This window comes from Oncorhynchus clarkii, chromosome 7, assembly GCF_045791955.1.
Source record: "Oncorhynchus clarkii lewisi isolate Uvic-CL-2024 chromosome 7, UVic_Ocla_1.0, whole genome shotgun sequence".
In the NCBI taxonomy this organism is placed as follows: Eukaryota; Metazoa; Chordata; class Actinopteri; order Salmoniformes; family Salmonidae; genus Oncorhynchus; species Oncorhynchus clarkii.
The window spans coordinates 66,639,804-66,663,444 of NC_092153.1; the positions used below are offsets into that span (position 1 = coordinate 66,639,804).

General features: G+C 42.3%; 1 protein-coding gene across 1 annotated transcript in view; it reads right to left on the reverse strand.

Moving 5' to 3' along the window:
- Positions 1–15,264: 15,264 nt before the first annotated feature.
- The window catches only part of LOC139413703 (testis-expressed protein 264 homolog), an 88,553-nt gene continuing 80,176 nt past the window's right edge, over positions 15,265–23,641 (reverse strand). Inside the window, exon 4 of the mRNA XM_071161385.1 lies at positions 15,265–16,168. Coding sequence (XP_071017486.1) covers positions 15,861–16,168 — 308 coding nt within the window. The 3' untranslated portion in view covers positions 15,265–15,860. The remainder of the gene's footprint in view (positions 16,169–23,641) is intronic.

Genomic DNA, 23,641 nt, shown 5'->3' on the forward strand with positions numbered 1-23,641 from the left:
TATCCGCTACGGGCCCGCAGTCAAACGACCACCCCTCATCACCATCAAACGCTCCCTAAAACACTTCTGCGAGCAGGCCTTTCTAATCGACCTGGCCCGGGTATCCTGGAAGGATATTGACCTCATCCCGTCAGTTGAGGATGCCTGGTCATTCTTTAAAAGTAACTTCCTCACCATCTTAGATAAGCATGCTCAGTTCAAAAAATGCAGAACGAAGAACAGATATAGCCCTTGGTTCACTCCAGACCTGACTGCCCTCGACCAGCACAAAAACATCCTGTGGCGGACTGCAATAGCATCGAATAGTCCCCATGATATGCAACTGTTCAGGGAAGTCAGGAACCAATACACGCAGTCAGTCAGGAAAGCAAAGGCCAGCTTTGTCAAGCAGAAATTTGCATCCTGTAGCTCTAACTCCAAAAAGTTCTGGGACACTGTAAAGTCCATGGAGAACAAGAGCAGCTCCTCCCAGCTGCCCACAGCACTGAAGCTAGGTAACACGGTCACCACTGATAAATCCATGATAATCGAAAACTTCAACAAGCATTTCTCAACGGCTGGCCATGCCTTCCTCCTGGCTACTCCAACCTCGGACCAACAGCTCCGCCCCCCCCACAGCTACTCGCCTAAGCCTCCCCAGCTTCTCCCTTACCCAAATCCAGATAGCAGATGTTCTGAAAGAGCTGCAAAACCTGGACCCGTACAAATCAGCTGGTCTTGACAATCTGGACCCTCTATTTCTGAAACTATCCGCCGCCATTGTCGCAACCCCTATTACCAGCCTGTTCAACCTCTCTTTCATATTGTCTGAGATCCCCAAGGATTGGAAAGCTGCCGCAGTCATCCCCCTATTCAAAGGGGGAGACACCCTGGACCCAAACTGTTACAGACCTATATCCATCCTGCCATGCCTATCTAAGGTCTTCGAAACCCTAGCCAACAAACAGATCACTGACCATCTCGAATCCCACCGTACCTTCTCCGCTGTGCAATCTGGTTTCCGAGCTGGTCATGGGTGCACCTCAGCCACGCTCAAGGTACTAAACAATATCATAACCGCCATGGATAAAAGACAGTACTGTGCAGCCGTCTTCATCGACCTGGCCAAGGCTTTCGACTCAATCACCATATTCTTATCGGCAGACTCAGTAGCCTCAGTTTTTCTAATGACTGCCTTGCCTGGTTCACCAACTACTTTGCAGACAGAGTTCAGTGTGTCAAATTGGAGGGCATGTTGTCCGGTCCGCTGGCAGTCTCTATGGGGGTGCCACAGGCTTCAATTCTCGGGCCGACTCTTTTCTCTGTATATATCAATGACGTTGCTCTTGCTGCGGGCGTATCCCTGATCCACCTCTACGCAGACGACACCATTCTGTATACTTCTGGCCCTTCCTTGGACAATGTGCTATCTAACCTCCAAACGAGCTTCAATGCCATACAACACTCCTTCCGTGGCCTCCAACTGCTCTTAAATGCTAGTAAAACCAAATGCATGCTTTTCAACCGTTCGCTGCCTGCACCCGCACGCCCGACTAGCATCACCACCCTGGATGGTTCCGACCTAGAATATGTGGACATCTATAAGTACCTAGGTGTCTGGCTAGACTGTAAACTCTCCTTCCAGACTCATATCAAACATCTCCAATCCAAAATCAAATCTATAGTCAGCTTTCTATTCCGCAACAAAGCCTCCAGTTTTGTTACTAAAGCACCTTATACCACCCACCACTGCGACCTGTATGCTCTAGTCGGCTGGTCCTCGCTACATATTCGTCGCCAGACCCACTGGCTCCAGGTCATCTACAAGTCCATGCTAGGTAAAGCTCCGCCTTATCTCAGTTCACTGGTCACGATGGCAACACCCACCCGTAGCACGCGCTCCAGCAGGTGTATCTCACTGATCATCCCTAAAGCCAACACCTCATTTGGACGCCTTTTGCTCCAGTTCTCTGCTGCCTGTGACTGGAACGAATTGCAAAAATCGCTGAAGTTGGAGACTTTTATCTCCCTCTCCAACTTCAAACATCTGCTATCTGAGCAGCTAACCGATCGCTGCAGCTGTACATAGTCTATCGGTAAATAGCCCACCCATTTTTACCTACCTCATCCCCATACTGTTTTTATTTATTTACTTTTCTGCTCTTTTGCACACCAATATCTCTACCTGTACATGACCATCTGATCATTTGAGCCTTTTGCACACAATGTATATAGACTCTTTTTTTCTTATTTTTTTCTAGTGTGTTATTGACTTGTTAATTGTGTACTCCATGTGTAACTCTGTGTTGTCTGTTCACACTGCTATGCTTTATCTTTGTCAGGTCGCAGTTGTAAATGAGAACTTGTTCTCAACTAGCCTACCTGGTTAAATAAAGGTGAAATAAAAATATAAATAAAATGTGCCATGGAATCGGTACATGGAAAATCTCATCCCAACTATTTTGCAACCGGTATGGTGGAGCTGTACATTTTTTGGTCCTTAAATGAAACTGACACACTTTTTTTATTTATCACAATTTTGGTCTTCAATGCAGGGCCAACAGTCAAGTTCCTTACCTTTTCCCTGTTCCACTTGCCTCCTCCATTGTTGCGGTAATGCTGCAATCGGTTGTAATTTTGGAGAGAGCAGACATTTCCATATATTTTGTTAACTGCATGTGAGACTTAACTCCACCAGTCCTATTTATTATATAATTCATAAAGAATAAAAAAATATAAAAATTTTTAAAAAAATTAGTATATTTGAGTTTAACCATACTGTTTTTTTTCTGGTGGATTGAACTGAATTTGCAGCCAGATTTATATGGCTCGTTTTAAAACAGGCGATATTTTAGAGATTATTTCCTTTTCAAATAACCGAAAGTGAGAGGTGTGAATGAAGGTAAAAATGCCATTCTTACTAATCTGCTAGAGAACCAGTTTGGATTGAAATATAGTTTTTGTATGACTGAAGCCTTTAGTGAGAGGTGCAATGATTTAATATTTAATCATTTCTGCCCTTCCGAATTTTATATTCATTATAATTATAGGCACGTTTAATTTTGTCTGGTTTGCCATTCCAAATAAAGAGGAGTATTTTTTGGTCATATAATTTAAAAAACAAGTTGTTAGGTGTAGGCAGGGCCATGTAAAAGCATAGTTTTATTGCAAAACAATATGGTGCACGAATCATAATTCTGTTTTAATGCAGAGAGGTCAGAAAAATGATCTAGATCCTGTATGAGGCTGTGCAGGGATACAAATTGCAGATTTTTCGTCAGTGTTTTTGTTTTTAATTAAGCCCTGGATTTCTAAGCCATTGATATTGTTGGATCTGATTTGAATAGCTAACATTTCGATGGCCATAATAAATAGAAATACCGATAGTGGACAAGTTAATACTTCCTGAAAAGTAGCCATTATTTACTATTTTACACAGGTGGTAGATCATTCTTGATACACACAGGAAACTGTTGAGTGTGAAAAACCACCATGTTTGCCGTTCTTGACACATTCAAATCGGTGCGCCTGGCACCTACTAACATATCCTGTTCAAAGGCACTTAAATATTTTGTCTTGCCCATTCACCCTCTAAAACATGTGACATCAATAAGGGATAATAGTTTTCACCTGGTCAGTCTATGTCTTGGAAAGAGCAGGTGTTCCTAACGTTTTGTACACATTGGAAATAATTGACAGCAACATAAAAAATGTGGGTATACATTGCAAACAGGGCTTGTATCAGTATCAGAGTGGGTGTTTGCAGCACTTTGAAGTTTGCCTGAGAACAAGTATACACCAACCAACTAGCCTTGATTTCACCGAGGAGTGAAAAAGCAACTGAATTGAACAACCTAGAGGAAAGTTGTTGTGATGGATAAAACAATGGATGGATAGGATCAAGCTTTGTTTGATTGATGATCTTTTGAAGAAAGTGGTATGTGTGTGTCTATGTTCTTTTCTCACATATTCTCTTTTATAGAATGACAAACGACAGAAAAATGATATAACATTTCATACATGTCTGTTGCAGGGGAGGCTCCTCAGAGAAAGGGTAGGTCCATCCTTCTCAGTGAACTTCATTAAAATAAAAATGGTAAAACATTGAACAAGTTATCCTTTTTAGATAAAACTATACTAAATATATTCATGTCACCAAATAATTTATTAAAACACTGTTTTGCAATGAAGGTCTACAGTAGCCTAAACAACACTCAGTAGGGTAGGACCATTGTGTAGCCGGAGGACAGCTAGCTTCCGTCCTCCTCTTGGTACATTGACTTCAATACAAAACCTAGGAGGCTCTTGGTTTTCACCCCCTTCCATAGACTTATACAGTAATTATGACAGCTTCTGGTGGACGTCCTCCAACTTATCAGACCTCTTACAGCATGAACTGACGTTGTCCACCCAATCAAAGGATCAGAGAATGAATCAAGTACTGAAAGCATAAGCTACAGCTAGCTAGCACTGCCGTGTGCATAAAATGTGGTGAGTAGTTGACTCAAAGAGAGAGAAAGACAATAGTTCAACAGTTTTCAACAAATTAATTTCTTCAAAAATGAAGCAGAAGCAAGACAGAGAGAGAGGATTTCAATTTTTCAGTTTCAAATCTAATCAAATGTTATTTATCACATGTGCCGAACACAACCTTACTTACAAGCCCTTAACCAGCAATGCAGTTTTAAGAATATACCAACAAAAAAAGTAAGAGATAAGAAAAACAAATGTTTAAGATCAGCAGTAAATAACAATAGCGGGGCTATATACAGAGGGTTCAGAACAGAGTCAATGTGCGCGGGCACCGGTGTCGAAGTAGTTGAGGTAATTATGTACAGTGGGGCAAAAAAGTATTTAGTCAGCCACCAATTGTGAAAGTTCTCCCACTTAAAAAAGATGAGAGAGGCCTGTAATTTTCACCATAGGTACACTTCAACTATGACAGACAAAATGAGAAAAAAAATCCAGAAAATCACATTGTAGGATTTTAATGAATTTATTTGCAAATTATGGTGGAAAATATGTATTTGGTCACCTACAAACAAGCAAGATTTCTGGCTCTCACAGACCTGTAACTTCTTCTTTAAGAGGCTCCTCTGTCCTCCACTCGTTACCTGTATTAATGGCACCTGTTTGAACTTGTTATCAGACACCTGTCCACAACCTCAAACAGTCACACTCCAAACTCCACTATGGCCAAGACCAAAGAGCTGTCAAAGGACACCAGAAACAAAATTGTAGACCTGCACCAGGCTGGGAAGACTGAATCTACAATAGGTAAGCAGCTTGGTTTGAAGAAATCAACCGTGGGAGCAATTATTAGGAAATGGAAGACATACAAGACCACTGATAATCTCCCTCGATCTGGGGCTCCACGCAAGATCTCACCCTGTGGGGTCAAAATTATCACAAGAAAGGTGAGCAAAAACACCAAAACCACACGGGGGGACCTAGTGAATGACCTGCAGAGAGCTGGGACCAAAGTAACAAAACCTACCATCAGTAACACACTACGCCGCCAGGGACTCAAATCCTGCAGTGCCAGACGTGTCCCCCTGCTTAAGCCAGTACATGTCCAGGCCCGTCTGAAGTTTGCTTGAGAGCATTTGGATGATCCAGAAGAAGATTGGGAGAATGTCATATTGTCAGATGAAACCAAAATATAACTTTTTGGTAAAAACTCAAGAAGAACACTATACCTACTGTGAAGCATGGGGGTGGAAACATCATGCTTTGGGGCTGTTTTTGTGCAAAGGGTCCAGGACGACTGATCCGTGTAAAGGAAAGAATGAATGGGGCCATGTATCGTGATATTTTGAGTGAAAACCTCCTTCCATCAGCAAGGGCATTGAAGATGAAACGTGGCTGGGTCTTTCAGCATGAAACTTGACTCTTCCAAGTCAAGGTAAGCTTTTGGTTTTATTAATTTATTGTCACCGGGGCCCGCCGGTGTAACTGCTTACTGACTGTACACTGTAACGTTACTGCATGATTGTAGTGGGTTTACTAATGCATTAGTTCTATTAGCTATGGTGACTAGGATGTTACTTTTTTTGTTTTTTTTGTTGAATTTTTATCTCTTTTTTTCTCCACAATTTTGTGGTATCCAATTGTTGTAGTAGCTACTATCTTGTCTCATCGCTACAACTCCCGTACGGGCTCGGGAGAGACGAAGGTTGAAAGTCATGCGTCCTCCTGATACACAACCCAACCAGCCGCACTGCTTCTTAACACAGCGCATCCAACCCGGAAGCCAGCCGCACCAATGTCTCGGAGGCTACACCGTGCACCTGGCAACCTTTTGTTTACAAAGCATGTGACAAATACAATTTTATTTGATTATTCACAATAATAACTGGGGGAGTTTTGTTAAGAGTCTGAACGCTTTCTCTAAACATTGCCACACATCACTTCCAGTATGGTTTTGGACACATAAGGAACATATCATTCATATCAGCGAGAAATCATAATTTTAAAAACAGTTTCAATTACTACACACCTTTACAGGGTTAGGGTTCCCACACGGCCATATTTCCATGTCACAGAGCTCGTTTCCAGAAAACAGATGGAAGACAGAGTGTACTACCTGTGCTAATTAGCTATCTTTGTGTCCGAACACCTGTGTGTAAATGAAAGACAGATGCCAAAAACGTGTTGTCACTGAAAAATACTGTTTGCTGCAACTGTGTTAAATCCGGTTAAGACAATAAGTAGCAATGCGCATGCCCCGCCCCCCTGAGGATCTGTCCTTTTCAGCCATCTATTTCCTGTGTCTGAGTGGTGCAAAATCCACCTGTCACATCTCACTGGATTGCTTTCATTTTACTCCTGCGACTCTCTCATACTCTTGCTTGTGTGATATTACGTCTGATCTCACATATCAAGTAAAGCATGTATAGATAGGTGTAATCTCGAGGCAAAAGAGTTGATTTTTAATCTGAGGATATCCTGCTAATGACACACATTTTGGGTAACACTTTATCCACTGTGTGATTTGTATTTTTTGTATTTATTATGATTCCAAATTAGCTGCTGCCAAAGCAGCAGTTACTCTTCCTGAGGTCCAGCAAAATTGAGGCAGTTTATACAATTTTAAAACATTACAATACATTCACAGATTTCACAACACACTGTGTGCCCTCAGGCCCCTACTCCACCACTACCACATATCTACATGTGTATGTATAGTGCGTATGTTATCGTATGTGTGTGTGTGTGTGTATGCGTGTGTCTGTGCCAATGTTTGTGATGCTTCACAGTCTCGGCTGTTCCATAAGGTGTGTTTTTATCAGTTTTTTAAATCTAATTTTACTGATTGCGTCAGTTACTTGATGTGGAATAGAGTTTCATGTAGTCATGGCTCTATGTAGTACTGTGTGCCTCCCATTGTCTGTTCAGGACTTGGGGACTGTGAAGAGACATCTGGTGGCATGTCTTGTGGGGTATGCATGGGTGTCCGTGCTGTGTGCCAGTAGTTAAGACAGACAGCTCGGTGCTTTCAACATGTCAATAACTCTCATAAATAAAAGTAGTGATGAAGTCAATCTCTCCTCCACTTTCAGCCAGGAGAGATTGACATACATATTATTAATATTAGCTCTCTGTGTACATCTAAGGGCCAGCCGTGCTGCCCTGTTCTGAGCCAATTGCAATTTTCCTAAGTCTTTTTTTTGTGGCACCTGACCACACGACTGAACAGTAGTCAAGGTGCGACAAAACTAGGGCCTGTAGGACCTGCCTTGTTGATAGTGTTGTTAAGAAGGCAGAGCATCGCTTATTATTGACAGACTTATCCCCATTTTAGCTACTATTGCATCAATATGCTTTGACCATGACAGTTTACAATTTAGTGTTACTCCAAGCAGTTTAGTCATCTCAACTTGCTCAATTTCCACATTATTTATTACAAGATTTAGTTGATGTTTGGGTTTAGTGAGTGTTTTGTTCCAAATACAATGGTTTTAGTTTTAGAAATATTTAGACTTATTCCTTGCCACCCACTCTGAAACTAACTACAGCTCTTTGTTGAGTGTTGCAGTCATTTCAGTCGCTGTAGTAGCTGACGTGTAGTGTTGAGTCATCCGCATACATAGAAACTCTGGCTTTACTCAAAGTCGTTAGTAAAAATTGAAAAAAGCAAGGGGCCTAAACAGCTACCCTGGGGAATTACTGATTATAACTGGATTACATTTGATAGGCTTCCATTAAAGAACACCCTCTGTGTTCTGTTAGACAATAAGTTTACTAAGGGTTGGTAACAGGCTGATTGGTCGGCTACTTGAGCCAGTAAAGGGGGCTTTATTATTCTTGGGTAGCGGAATGACTTTAGTTTCCCTCCAGGCCTGAGGGCACATGCTCTCTAGTAGGCTTAAATTGAAGATGTGGCAAATAGGAGTGGCAATCCCGTCTGCTATTATCTTCAGCAATTTTCTATCTAGATTGTCAGACCCTGATGGCTTGTCATTGTTGATAGACAACAATAATTTTTTCACCTCTTCAACACTGACTTTACGGAATTCAAAAGTACAATTCTTGTCTTTCATAATTTGGTCCGATATACTTGGATGTGTAGTGTCAGCGTATGTTGCTGGCATGTCATCCCTAAGTTTACTTATCTTGCCAATGAAAAATTAATTTGTTTGCAATATCAAAGTCTGTAGTTTACAATATCAGTGGGCTTTGTGATGAATGAGCTATCTGATTCAATAAATTAAGGAGACGAGTTGGTTTTTTTCCCCAAAATGTCATTCAGTTTTCCTCATCAAACTACACACAATGCTCCATAATGACAGAGCAAAACCAGGTTAAGAAATGTTTGCAAATGTATTAAAAATAAAAAACAGAAATACATTATTGACTTAAGTACTCAGACCCTTTGCTATGAAACTCAAAATAGAGCTCAGGTGCATCCTGTTTCCATTGATCGTCCTTGAAATGTTTATACAAGTTGATTGGAGTCCACCTGTGGTAAATTACATTGATTAGACATGATTTGGAAAGGCACACGTCTATACAAGGTCCCACAGTTGACAGTGCATGTCAGAGTAAAAACCAAGCCATGAGGTCGAAGCAATTGTCAGTAGAGACAGGATTGTGTCGAGGCACAGATCTGGGAAAGGGTACCAAAACATTTCTGCAGCATTGAAGGTCAACAAGAACTCAGTGGCCTCCACAATTCTTAAATGGAAGAAGTTTGGAACCACCAAGTTTGGAACCACTTTTCCTTGAGCTGGCCATCCGGCCAAACTGAGCAATCGGGGGAGAAGGGCTTTGGTCAGGGAGGTGACCAAGAACCCGTTGGTCACTCCGACAGCACTCCAGAGTTCCTCTGTGGAGATGGGAGAACCTTCCAGAAGGACAACCATCTCTGCATCACCCAACCAATCAAGCCTTTATGGTAGAGTGGCCAGATGGAAGCCACTCCTCAGTAAAAGGCACATGAAAGCCTGCTTGGAGTTTGCCAAAAGGCACATAAAGGAATCTCAGACCATGAGAAACAAGATTGTCTGGTCTGATGAAACCAAGATTGAACTCTGGCCTGAATGCCAAGCGTAACATCTGGAGGGAACCTGACACCATCCCTACGGTGAAGCATGGTGGTGGCAGAATCATGCTGTGAAGATGTTTTTCAGCGGCAGGGACTGGGAGACTAGTCAGGATCGAAGATGAACGTAGTAAAGTACAGAGAGATCATTGATGAAAACTGCTCAAGAGTGCTCAAGATCTCAGACTGGGGCGAAGGTAAACCTTCCAATAGTACAACGACCCTAAGCACACAGCCAAGACAACCCAGGAGTGGCTTCAGGACAAGACTCTGAATGTCCTTGAGTGGCCCAACCAGAGCCCAGACTTGAACCTTATCGAACATCTCTGGAGAGACCTGAAAATAGCTGTGCAGTGATACTCCCCATCTAACCTGACAGAGCTTGAGAGGATCTGCAGAGAAGAATGAGAGAAACTCCCCAAATATAGGAGTTCCAAGCTTGTAGTGCCATACCCATTAAGGCTTAAGGCTGTGTAAATCACTGTCAAAGATTCTTCAACAAAGTACTGAGTATAGGGTCTGAATACTAATGTAAATGTAATATTTCAGTTTTTTATACATTTGCAAACATTTCTTTAACCTGTTTTTGCTTAGTCATTACGGGGTATTATGTGTAGATTCATTAAAAAAAATTAAAAAAGCTAAAACGTAACTAAATGTGGAAAAGTCAAGGTCTGAAAACGTTCCTAATGCACCAAAATCCCTGAACGTTCATTATTTGTTTGTGCCAGTAAAATGTTTCATGCACTATAATTCAGTCAATATCTGAAAGATTTACAATTTTCAAAAAGGTTTGAGTATCTTCATCCATTGTCCAATTGTTTTATTTATTAAAATTGTTTTTAATTGCTTACAGTAAGTGTATTTAGTATTTGTGAAATGATTTTGATGTGATATGTAAGTAGAGGGATTTATGTTTCTAGAACCATACCGCAATTGAGAATCGATTCACGTTTAGATGGAGTAATTAACTGTTTTGGATTCCAGAGCCAATTTGCCTTCAAACAGAACATTGCTATGTCCTTGAACTCAGGAGTAACGTCAGGGTCCTTTAGTCCACTATTGGGATAGGGGTTGACATTTTTGAAATGACTATCCCTTCCTCTGTCCACCATATAGTCAAGAATTGACAGCACAGATTCAACTACAAAAACCAGGGAGCTTTTAAAAAGCCTCATAAAGAAGGGCAGTGATTGGTAGATGGTTAACAATAAGATATTAGACATTGAATATCAATTTAAGCATGGTCAAGTTAATAATTATGCTGTGGATGATGCATTAAACCACCCAGACACATCTGAGATACAGTCGTCCTTTTGAACTGAGCTGCAGGACAGGAAGGAAACTGCTCAGGGATATCACCATGAGGCCATTGGTGATATTAAAACAGCTACGGACTTCAATGGCTGTGATGGGTGAAAACTGAGGACGGATGAACAACATTGTGGTGACTCCACAATAATTACCTAAATGACAGAATGAAATAAGAATACAAATAAACAGAATGTATATTCCAAAACATGCATCCTGCATGCAGCAAGGCACTAAAGTAATACTGCAAAAAACATGGCAAAGGAATACACTTTCTGGCCTAAATGCAAAGCCTCCAACACAACACATCACTGAGTAACTGCCTCTTCGTTTTCAAGCATGGTGGCGGCTGCATCATGGTATGAGTATGCTTGATTATGGCACAGACGGGGGAGTTTTTCAGGATAAAAATAAATGGGATGGAATTAAGCACAGGGAAAATCCTAGAGGAAAACCTGCTTCAGTCTGCGTTATACCAGACACTGGAGGAGGAATTCCCCTTTCAGCAGGACAATAACCTACAAGACAAGGCCAAATGTAGACTGAAGTTGGTTACCATGAAGACAGTGAATGTTCCTGAGTGGCCAAGTTACAGTTTTGACTTAAATCTACTTGTAAATATATGGCAAGACTTGACAATTGCTGTCTAATCATGATCCCCAACATCTTGACAGAGTCGACTAGGTGAACAATGTCAATTTGCCCTTAAGCAAGGCTCTTAACCCTAATTGCTCCTGTAAATCGCAATGGATAAGAGCGTCTGCTAAATGATAACATTTGTAAAAAATTAAGTATTGACTCAGGGAGGTATATTCGTGCTTTATTTTTCACTAATCTTTAAAAAAAATCTGATTGTTTACTTCCACTTTGATATTAGTGTTTTGTGTAGATTGTTCACAAAAGCCTATTAAATAAATATATTTGAATCCCACTTTGTAACATAATAAAATGAAGAAATCCAAGAGGGGGGAATATTTATGATATCCTCTGTATGACAATAGTGTGCTCTACGCTGACAAATGGTGAGTAATGTATCATCCACAAGGTTGTGTCTAGAAAGACATCCATTCCAGGACTAAAGCAGACAGGGAATGTGTAACAAACAACACCCTATTCCCTACATAGTGCACTACTTTTGACCAGAACGCTATGGGTCCTGGTCAAAGTAATGCTCTATGTAGGGAATAGGGTTCCATTTGAGGCACACTCAGGGTTAGAAACAGGAATGAACTGAAGTGGAGATTCTTCCCTGCCTGCCTGGTATTATTCATCTCTCTGAGAGTGGAATAAATGGTGTGATCTTGAAAATACCTTAACACTGCTGCTCATGAATTTACATAACCATTTGCATAAAACTTTGATTTCTGGTCTCCCAGTTATTTAATTACAGATGTATACATCCCTCTGTGTCGTCTGTACACTCCCAATTCCTCCCTCTCTTTCCTTCTCACCCCTCCCTTCTTAATCTCTCCCATTTTTTTTCACCCACAGCTGAGCATATCATAGCAATTGACTCAAATGATGTCAATTAGTCAGTTAATCAATTAATCAGAAGCTTCTAAAGACATTACATCATTTTCTGGAATTTTCCAAGCTGTTTAAAGGCAGTCAACTTAGTGTATGTAAACTTCTGACCCACTGGGATTGTGTTACAGTGAATTATAAATGAAATAATCTGTCTATAAACAATTGTTGGAAAAATGACTTGTGTCATGCACAAAGTAGATGTCCTAACCGGCTTGCCAAAACTATAGTTTGTTAACAAAAAATGTGTGTAGTGGTCGAAAAACAAGTTTTAATGACTCCAACCTAAGTGTATGTAAACTTCCGACTTCAACTGTATTTGGCTAAGGTTTATGTAAACTTCCGACTTCAACTGTGCATATGAGATGAGTAATACAAGATATGTAAACATTATTAAAGTGGCTAGTGTTTCATTATTAAAGTGGCCAGTGATTTCAAGTCTGTGTACATATATATATATATTTTTTTTCTCACCTTTATTTAACCAGGTTGGCAAGTTGAACAAGTTCTCATTTACCATTGCGACCTGGTCAAGATAAAGCAAAGCAGTTCGACACGAACAACAACACAGAGTTACACATGGAATAAACAAAACATAGTCAATAATACAGTAGAACAATAAGTCTATATACGATGTGAGCAAATGAGGTGAGATAAGGGAGGTAAAGGCAAAAAAAAAGGCCATGGTGGCGAAGTAAATACAATATAGCAAGTAAAACACTGGAATAGTAGATTTGCAGTGGAAGAATGTGCAAGGTAGAGAGATAATGGGGTGCAAAGGAGCATAAATAAATAAATAAATACAGTAGGGGGAGAGGTAGTTGTTTGGCCTAAATTATAGATGGGTTATGTACAGGTGCAGTAATCTGTGAGCTGCTCTGACAGCTGGTGCTTAAAGCTAGTGAGGGAGATAAGTGTTTCCAGTTTCAGAGATTTTTGTAATTCGCTCCAGTCATTGGCAGCAGAGAACTGGAAGGAGAGGTGACCAAAGGAAGAATTGGTTTTGGGGGTGACCAGAGAATTGTGCTACAGGTGGGTGCTGCTATGGTGACCAGTGAGCTGAGATAAGGGGGGACTTTACCTAGCAGGGTCTTGTAGATGACTTGGGAGTCAGTGGGTTTGGCGACAAGTATGAAGCGAGGGCCAGCCAACGAGAGGGTACAGGTCGCAGTGGTGGGCAGTATATGGGGCTTTGGTGACCAAACGGATGGCACTGTGATAGACTGCATCCAATTTATTGAGTAGGGTATTGGAGGCTATTTTGTAAATGACATCGCCGAAGTCGAGGGTAGGTAGGATGGTCAGTTTTACAAGGGTATGTTTGGCAGCATGAGTGAAGGATGCTTTGTTGCGAAATAGGAAGCCAATTCTAGATTTAACTTTGGATTGGAGATGTTTGATGTGAGTCTGGAAGGAGAGTCTAACCAGACACCTAGGCATTTGTAGTTGTCCACATATTCTAAGTCAGAACCGTCCAGAGTAGTGATGTTGGACGGGCGGGCAGGTGCAGGCAGCGATCGGTTGAAGAGCATGCATTTAGTTTTACTTGTATTTAAGAACAATTGGAGGCCACGGAAGGAGTTGTATGGCACTGAAGCTCGTCTGGAGGGTTTTTAACACAGTGTCCAAAGAAGGGCCAGAAGTATACAGAATGGTGTCGTCTGCGTAGAGGTGGATCAGAGACTCACCAGCAGCAAGAGCGACATCATTGATGTATACAGAGAAGAGAGTCGGTCCAAGAATTTAACCGTGGGACCCCCATAGACTGCCAGAGGTCTGGACAACAGGCCCTCCGATTTGACACACTGAACTCTATCAGAGAAGTAGTTGGTGAACCAGGCGAGGCAATCATTTGAGAAACCAAGGCTATATAGGGCAGCAGCCTCTAATGTGCTAGTGACGGCTATTTAAAAGTCTGATGGCCGTAAGATAAAGCTTTTTTTCAGTCTCTCGGCCCCAGCTTTGATGCACCTGTACTGACCTCGCCTTCTGGATGGTAACGTGGTGAACAGGCAGTGGCTCAGGGGGTTGTTGTCTTGATGATCTTTTTGACATTCTTGTGACATCGGGATATAATTAAGCAATAAGGCCCGAGGGGGTGTGGTATACTGGGCATATACCACAAACCCAAGTTGCTATTGCTATTATAAACTGGTTGCCAACATAAATAGAACAATAAACAAGTATTTTTGCATCATACTATGGTATATTGTCTTATATACACACGTCTGAAATTCTGTTTCAGCCAATCAGCAGCCAGGACCCAAATTACCCATGGCATATTTAAATAGCCAATATACCAAGGCTATGGGCTGTATCCAGGCACTCGGCATTGCGTTGTGCATAAGAACAGCACTTAGCTGTGGTATATTGGCCTTTTATGGGGCGGCAGGTTTGTAGGACCGTTGGGCCAGTAACCGTTACGAGCTGACAAGGTAAAAATCTGTTGTTCTGCCCTGAGCAAGTCTGTGGCGCCGATGATGTGGATGTCCATTAAGGCAGCCCCCCGCACCTCTCTGATTCAAAGGAGTTGGATTAAATGCAGAAGAAACATTTCAGTTGTACAACTGACTAGGTATACCACCCCCCACCCAGAGGTGCCTTATTGCTATTATAACCTGGTTACCAACTTAATTAGACCAGTAAATCGTTTTTTTTGTTGGTCATACCCGTGGTATACAGTCTAATATACCATAGCTTTCAGCATTCAGGGCTCAAACCAACCGGCTTATACAGTACTTATACTGATTTTACAGATTTCAAGTTGTTTGGTCAGATTGAAAGGATGGGAAAAATAGACCGTATGGAAAAACTGAGCACTTTTACATACCCAAACAAACATATTCTAAATAGTTTTTTTTCTTACTCAAAAGAAAAACACTATATAAAAATCAAAAGTAAGATCATCTCAAATATTGATACACTACAGTTTTACTGCAATTACAGGATGAAGGTCAAAACATCAGTCACAAGGGATGATAATTATAATTTTAATAGTAAAAACATAACAATCAAGTAAAAAAAAATAATCTAAAATGCATCGAAACACACTTGTTCACCATGCTTATCATATCAATGAAGTACTTAAAAACAAACATGGATTTCAAGAAACTCAGGTTACCTGACATTTTTATTTTTTCAAGTAGGCTATTTTCTGTCAGCCAATCAACAGTAGGACAGAAAGAAGGAAATCATTTTCCCTTTGGAACTGCCTGACCAACAGCTCAACACAACACACTCATCAGACTAACTCATCACCTTAAAATAGGGTTGGGAATGTAAAAAAAAATCTACTTGTAGGAAGACACAATGGCTCTATCTCAATAAGTCTTTCTGTGATTCCCTGCATACTATTTCCTCACCTCAACCATATTGGAGGAGGAAGTGCAAAATGGGAGGAATCAAGGAAAGACTAATTGAAAAAGAGCCATAGAAAACTGCACATTAGAATTCTCTCCTCCTCCCCCAACCTCCACTTCTTCTTCTCCCCCACTTCATCCCCTCACTCCTCCCCCCCGGCTACAACCCCTCTCTCCTCTGTGGTTGTCTCTAGGTGCTTGTTGCCGGGGGCGTCGCTAGCTTGCTCTGTCCCTGCTTCCTCCTGTCCATCTGGGAGTTCCATGTCCAACTCCTCAAAGGAGGAGGAGCTGGAGCTCCTGTCACTGCGGTGTTCACCTCCTCTTCCTCCTCCTGTTCCTCCTCTGTAGTGTCGGATCAGGGAGGGGACGCTGGATGGGGCTAGGGAGGTCTCTCTGCTGTCTGACAGGAAAACACCACTCCCTGAACTGCACTCACTATTGGAGTCTGCACCTAGTGAGACAGGGAGAGAGAAAATAAGAATAGTTAGAGGCCACGCTTAGGGAGAAAAAGACATGGGGAGAACAGGTAAGACTAAAGAGAATGCATACCTTTTTGTTGGCACTGTGTTACTAAGCAGAATGCATGAAAATGATGAGCATATAACATATGTGAATCAACAGACACAGACAGACAGACAAACACACAGACAGACACAGACAGAGACACATAGACAGACGAGAGCTAGATAGACAGATAAATAGATAGACAATACATATAGACGGACATATAAGACACTTTAAACAATGCCACTTTAATAATGTTTACATATCTTACATTACTCATATCATATGTATACGCTGTATTTTATACCATCTACTGCACCTTGCCTATGCTGCTCGGCCATCGCTCATCCATATATTTATATGTACATATTTTCATTCACCCCCCTTTAGATGTGTGTATTAGGTAGTTGTTGGAGAACTGTTAGATTACTTGTTAGATTTTACTGTACTGTCGGAACCAGAAGCACAAGCATTTTACTACACTCGCATTAGCATTTGCTAACCATGTGTATGTGACAATTAACATTTGATTTGAGTGGCCAGACGAAAGCCACTCCTCAGTAAAAGGCACATGACAGCCCGCTTGCAGTTTGCCAAATGGCTCCTAAAGACTCTCAGACCATGAGAAACAAGATTATCTGGTCTGATGAATCCCTACGGTGAAGCATGGTGGTGGCAGAATCATGCTGTGGCGATGTTTTTCAGTGCCAGGGACTGCGAGACTAGTTAGGACCAAGGCAAAGATGAATGGAGAAAAGTAGAGAGATCCTTGATGAAAACCTGCTCCAGAGCTCTCATGACCTCAGATTGGGGCGAAGGTTCACCTTTCAACTGGACAATGACCCTATGCACACAGCCAAGACAATGCAGGAGTGGCTTTGGGACAAGTCTCTGAATGTTCTTGAGTGGCCAAGACAGAGCCCGGACTTGAACCTGATCTAACATCTCTGAAGAGACCTGTTAATAGCTGTGCAGCGAAGCTCCCCATCCAACCTGACAAAGCTTGAGAGCTCCATGCAAGATCTCACCCCGTGGGGTCAAAATGATCACAAGAACGGTGAGCAAAAATCCCAGAACCACACGGGGGGTGGTTCATTTTGACCCCACGGGGTGAGATCTTGCGTGGAGCCCCAGATCGAGGGAAATTATCAGTGGTCTTGTATGTCTTCCATTTCCTAATAATTGCTCCCACAGTTGATTTCTTCAAACCAAGCTGCTTACCTATTGCAGATTCAGTCTTCCCAGCCTGGTGCAGGTCTACAATTTTGTTTCTGGTGTCCTTTGACAGCTCTTTGGTCTTGGCCATAGTGGAGTTTGGAGTGTGACTGTTTGAGGTTGTGGACAGGTGTCTTTTATACTGATAACAAGTTCAAACAGGTGCCATTAATAGAGGTAACGAGTGGAGGACAGAGGAGACTCTTAAAGAAGTTACAGGTCTTTGGGAGCCAGAAATCTTGCTTGTTTGTAGGTGACCAAATACTTATTTTCCACCATCATTTGCAAATAAATTCATTTCAAAATCCTACAATGTGATTTTCTGGAATTATTTCTCTCATTTTGTCTGTCATATCTGAAGTGTACCTATGATAGAAATGACAGGCCTCTCTCATCTTTTTAAGTGGGAGAACTTGCACAATTGGTGGCTGACTAAATACTTTTTTGCCCCACTGTACATGTAGATATGGTTAAAGTGACTATGCATACATGATAAACAGAGAGTAGCAGCAGCGTAAAAAGAGGGGTTGGGGTACACAATGCAAATAGTCCGGGTAGCCATTTGATTACCTGTTCAGGAGTCTTATGGCTTGGGGGTAAAAACTGTTGAGAAGCCTTTTTGTCCTAGACTTGGCACTCCGGTACCGCTTGCCATGCGGTAGTAGAGAGAACAGTCTATGACTGGGGTGGCTGGGGTCTTTGACAATTTTTAGGGCCTTCCTCTGACACCGCCTGGTGTAGAGGTCCTGGATGGCAGGCAGCTTAGCCCCAGTGATGTATTGGGCCGTACGCACTACCCTTTTTAGTTTCCTGAGGGGGAATAGGCTTTGTCGTGCCCAGTTCACGACTGTCTTGGTGTGTTTGAACCATTCTAGTTTGTTGTTGATGTGGACACCAAGGAACTTGAAGCTCTCAACCTGCTCCACTACAGCCCCGTCGATGAGAATGGGGGCATGCTCGGTCCTCCTTTTCCTGTAGTCCACAAAAATCTCCTTAGTCTTGGTTACGTTGAGGGATAGGTTGTTATTCTGGCACCACCCGGCCAGGTCTCTGACTTCCTCCCTTTAGGCTTTCTCGTCGTTGTTGGTGATCAGGCCTACCACTGTTGTGTCATCTGCAAACTTAATGGTGTTGGAGTCGTGCCTGGCTATGCAGTTGTGGGTGAACAGGGAGTACAGGAGGGGACTGAGCACGCACCCCTGGCGAGCTCAAGTGTTGAGGATCAGCGTGGCAGATGTATTGCTACCTACCCTCACCACCCGATGGCGGCCCATCAGGAAGTCCAGGATCCAGTTGCAGAGGGAGGTGTTTAGTCCCAGGATCCTTAGTTTAGTGATGAGCTTTGAGGGTACTATGGTGTTGAATGCTGAGCTGTAGTCAATGAATAGCATTCTCACGTAAGTTTTCCCTATTGTCCAGGTGGGAAAGGGCAGTGTGGAGTGCAATAGAGATTGCATCATCTGTGGATCTATTTGGGCGGAATGCAAGTTGGAGTGGGTCTAGGGTTTCTGGGATAATGGTGTTGATGTGAGCCATTACCAACCTTTCAAAGCACTTCATGGCTACAGCCTTGAGTGCTACGAGTCTGTAGTCATTTAGGCAGGTTGCCTTTGTGTTCTTGGGCACAGGGACTATGGTGGTCCGCTTGAAACATGTTGGTATTACATACCTAATCAGGGACATGTTGAAAATGTCAGTGAAGACACCTGTCAGTTGGTCAGCACATGCCCGGAGCACACGTCCTGGTAATCCATCTGGCTTACTCACGTCGCCTACGGAGAGCGTGATCACACAGTCGCCTGGAACAGCTGATGCTCTCATGCATGCCTCAGTGTTGCTTGCCTCGAAGCGAGCATAAAAGTGAGCATAAAAGTGATTTAGCTCGTCTGGTAGGCTCGTGTCACTGGGCAGCCCACGTCTGTGTACATCAACTTTATATGACCTTATTTGCGAGTGCCGGTGGAAATTTTTTGGGGACATGACAAAAACATGAATACATGCTAATAATAGCTAAACAGTTAACTAGAGGGATAACTAGCCAGGCTACAATATATGTTTTGAATTAGCTACCTAGTTAGTCTGTTTCTATCATATTTTATAGGCTTGGCCTGCCTGCTGCTAAAATGTCTAACTGTAGTCTCTCCTTGAGCAATGGCCCACTCGCACACATGCAGGTGATATGTGCACATACTGTATGGACATGCTAAAATGTAATATTCTGATCCTGGCTTATTATGTGATTGATCAAATATTTTAAAACTGTGCCTAATAAATTATAATAACAGAAATTATGATATACCTTTCCGACCTGAAAAACAATTTTGTATGAACACTGCACTGAGAACATGTATATATCACTCTCTGTATGAGTGTTGGGCATACGCTCAAGAAGGGACACTTCAAACTCAGCATTTCTAAGTGATAAATACAACACAAATCGTTTTGCGTTTCAGTTTTTAGTGTCTATGTCAGTGTTTTTTCAGCAGAGTGATGGTTTGGTTTGTGTACTCCAGTGTACCTAATAGCAGATAGGACAGACAGGATTCTTCCTAATGTTAATTTATCTCATTCTGTCACAGTGGCTCACGCTCGCTCACGCACGCACATCACCCAAGGACAAAGAGGGAGAGAGAGACCAAGAGAAAGACAGAGAGAGACTGCAGATGAACAGAATGAGAAAGATAGAGACCGAGAGAAGCAGAGTGACAGAGATGAAGTTGAAGCTGATAGGACATGTCAGACTCACCAAAGACTGAGCTGTTGACAGCAGTTTATGTTAAAGGGTTTACCACCTGTCTATCTCTTTCCATATCATTCCAAATTAACCAATGTGCAACTAATGAAATGACACCAAACAACACTGTCAGGACAATAAGTCAAGACCATTTCCTCCTCTGTGACTTCAGTTAGCCTACACTGGGCGACATGAGTAAAATTATAGTAAATAGCTATGAAACAAAGCTAAGCTGAATAAATGTGCTGTACACACAGACACAAACTCCCAACCAATGTTTTTTTGTCTGAATAAAACTGCCTCATTGCAGTGCAACTGAAATCTAGCCAAGAGCTGTCACTGGTTAATTCACACTAGACTAATTTACATGTGATGGATAGGAGGTAGTGGAAACTGAAATCTGACAGTGAACAGTGAACAGTGAACACACACACACACACACACACACACACACACACACACACACACACACACACACACACACACACACACACACACACACACACACACACACACACACACACACACACACACACACACACACACACACACACACACACAGAGGAAATGTTCAGTGGTGCCTTCAGGCTAGTCTTCCCACCCTTCATAACTATAATCAATCCATTATTGCTACTTGCTTATGGAGTATGTGCAATATTTAATGTGATTTCTCCAAAGGATTTTTTAAAAGCATTCTCAAAAAGCCATAGGCAATACTGAGCAGTGAGATACAGGCTAGCACAGCTATATGTCAGAAACGATGAAAAGAAACTAGCAGGAAAATGCAAGTGCAAATCCATACCATGTCCACCCATTCTTCAGTGCACCCTTACATGTTAGTAAAAGACAGAGAGGAAAGGGTGACTGTTGTGGAGTTGGCTGGCCCTGTCACAAATACAGGGGCGATGGTCCGAGAAGGCTCCTTGTGTTCCTCTGACCTCTGTGAGATGAGACCAGTCAGTGATAGGACCATGGGTACCTGTCACAGTATCATCACACACACACACACACACCGTCAGCCGGGGACAGGTCTGCAGCCATGTGTGGAGGGGACAGAGAGAGAGAGATTAGATCTTCTGGTTGCCATGAGTGTGTGTGCACATGCGCGTGTGTGTGTGTGTGTGTGTGTGCGCGCGTGCGTCTGTGTTGCACATTTTACATCCCAATCTCCTACTGAAGATCCTGAGTCGTGTAGACAGAAGGGTGTTGAGTTATTCCCAGCTGAAGTCCCAGTCACTGTGCTTGCCTTGGAGGACTTTTGTTGTGCAGTTAGATCAGTTAGATAACTGGGTCCAAGTCCCAGTTTGTCTCTGTGTAAGTGTGTGTGTAAGGGTGTGTGTGATGATACTGTTCGCTTTAGCAATCTCACTAGGATAAAGACCTACTCCATTCCTGTCATTATTGAAAGAGATCGTGATACCTCACATCTCAAAATAGAGCTACTTAATGTTAGATCCCTTACTTCAAAGGCAATTATAGTCAATGAACTAATCACTGATCATAATCTTGATGTGATTGGCTTGACTGAAACGTGGCTTAAGCCTGATGAATTTACTGTGTTAAATGAGGCCTCACCTCCAGGTTACACTAGTGACCATATCCCCCGTGCATCCCGCAAAGGCGGAGGTGTTGCTAACATTTACGATAGCAAATTTCAATTTACAAAAAAAAAATGACGTTTTCGTCTTTTGAGCTTCTAGTCATGAAATCTATGCAGCCTACTCAATCACTTTTTATAGCTACTGTTTACAGGCCTCCTGGGCCATATACAGCGTTCCTCATTGAGTTCCCTGAATTCCTATCGGACCTTGTAGTCATAGCAGATAATATTCCAATTTTTGGTGACTTTAATATTCACATGGAAAAGTCCACAGACCCACTCCAAAAGGCTTTCGGAGCCATCATCGACTCAGTGGGTTTTGTCCAACACGTCTCTGGACCTACTCACTGTCACAGTCATACTCTGGACCTAGTTTTGTCCCATGGAATATGTTTTTCCTCATTATCCAGGACTATCGGACCATTTTATTACGTAAAATCGTAAGTAATCTGCTCAGACCCCAACCAAGGAGCATCAATAGTCGTGCTATAAATTCACAGACAACACAAAGATTCCTTGATGCCCTTCCAGACTCCCTCTGCCTACCCAAGAACGTCAGAGGACAAAAATACTGGACCCTATTCCAACTAAACTACTGAAATAGCTGCTTCCTGTATTGGCTCTCCTATGTTGAACATAATAAACGGCTCTCTATCCACCGGATGTGTACCAAACTCACTAAAAATGGCAGTAATAAAGGCTCTCTTGAAAAAGCCAAACCTTGACCCAGAAAATATAAAAAACTAAATCGGCCTATATCGTATCTTCCATTCCTCTCAAAAATGTTAGAAAAGGCTGTTGCGCAGCAACACACTGCCTTCCTGAAGACAAACAATGTGTATGAAATGCTTTAGACCCCATCATAGCACTGAGACTGCACTTGTGAAGGTGGTAAATGACCTTTTAATGGCATCAGGCCGAGGCTCTGCATCTGTCCTCGTGCTCCTAGGCCTTAGTGCTGCTTTTGAAACCATCGATCACCAAATTCTTTTGGAGAGATTGGAAACCCAAAATGGTCTACACAGACAAGTTCTGGCCTGGTTTAGATCTTATATGTCGGAAAGATATCAGTTTGTCTCTGTGAATGGTTTGTCCTCTGACAAATCAACTGTACATTTCGGTGTTCCTCAAGGTTCCGTTTTAGGACCACAATTGTTTTCATTATATATTTTACCTCTTGGGGATGTCATTCAAAAACATAATGTTAACTTTCACTGCTATGCGGATGACACACAGCTGTACATTTCAATGAAACATGGTGAAGCCCCAAAATTGCACTCGCTAGAAGCCTGTGTTTCAGACATACGGAAGTGTATGGCTGCCAACTTTCTACTTTTAAACTCGGACAAAATAGAGATGCTTGTTCTAGGTCCCAAGAAACAAAGAGATCTTCTGTTGAATCTGACAATTAATCTTAATGGTTGTACAGTCGTCTCAAATAAAACTGTGAAGGACCTCGGCGTTACTCTGGACCCTGATCTCTCTTTTGACGAACATATCAAGACTGTTTCAAGGACAGCTTTTTTCTATCTACGTAACATTGCAAAAATCAGAAACTTTCGGTCCAACGCAGGGCTTTCTCCTATAGAGCTCCATTTTTATGGAATGGTCTGCCTAACCATGTGAGAGATGCAAACTCGGTCTCAACCTTTAAGTCTTTACTGAAGACTCATCTCTTCAGTGGGTCATATGATTGAGTGTAGTCTGGCCCAGGAGTGTGAAGGTGAACGGAAAGGCTCTGGAGCAACGAACCGCCCTTGCTGTCTCTGCCTGGCCGGTTCCCCTCTTTCCACTGGGATTCTCTGCCTCTAACCCTATTACAGGGGCTGAGTCACTGGCTTACTGGTGCTCTTTCAAGCCGTCCCAAGGAG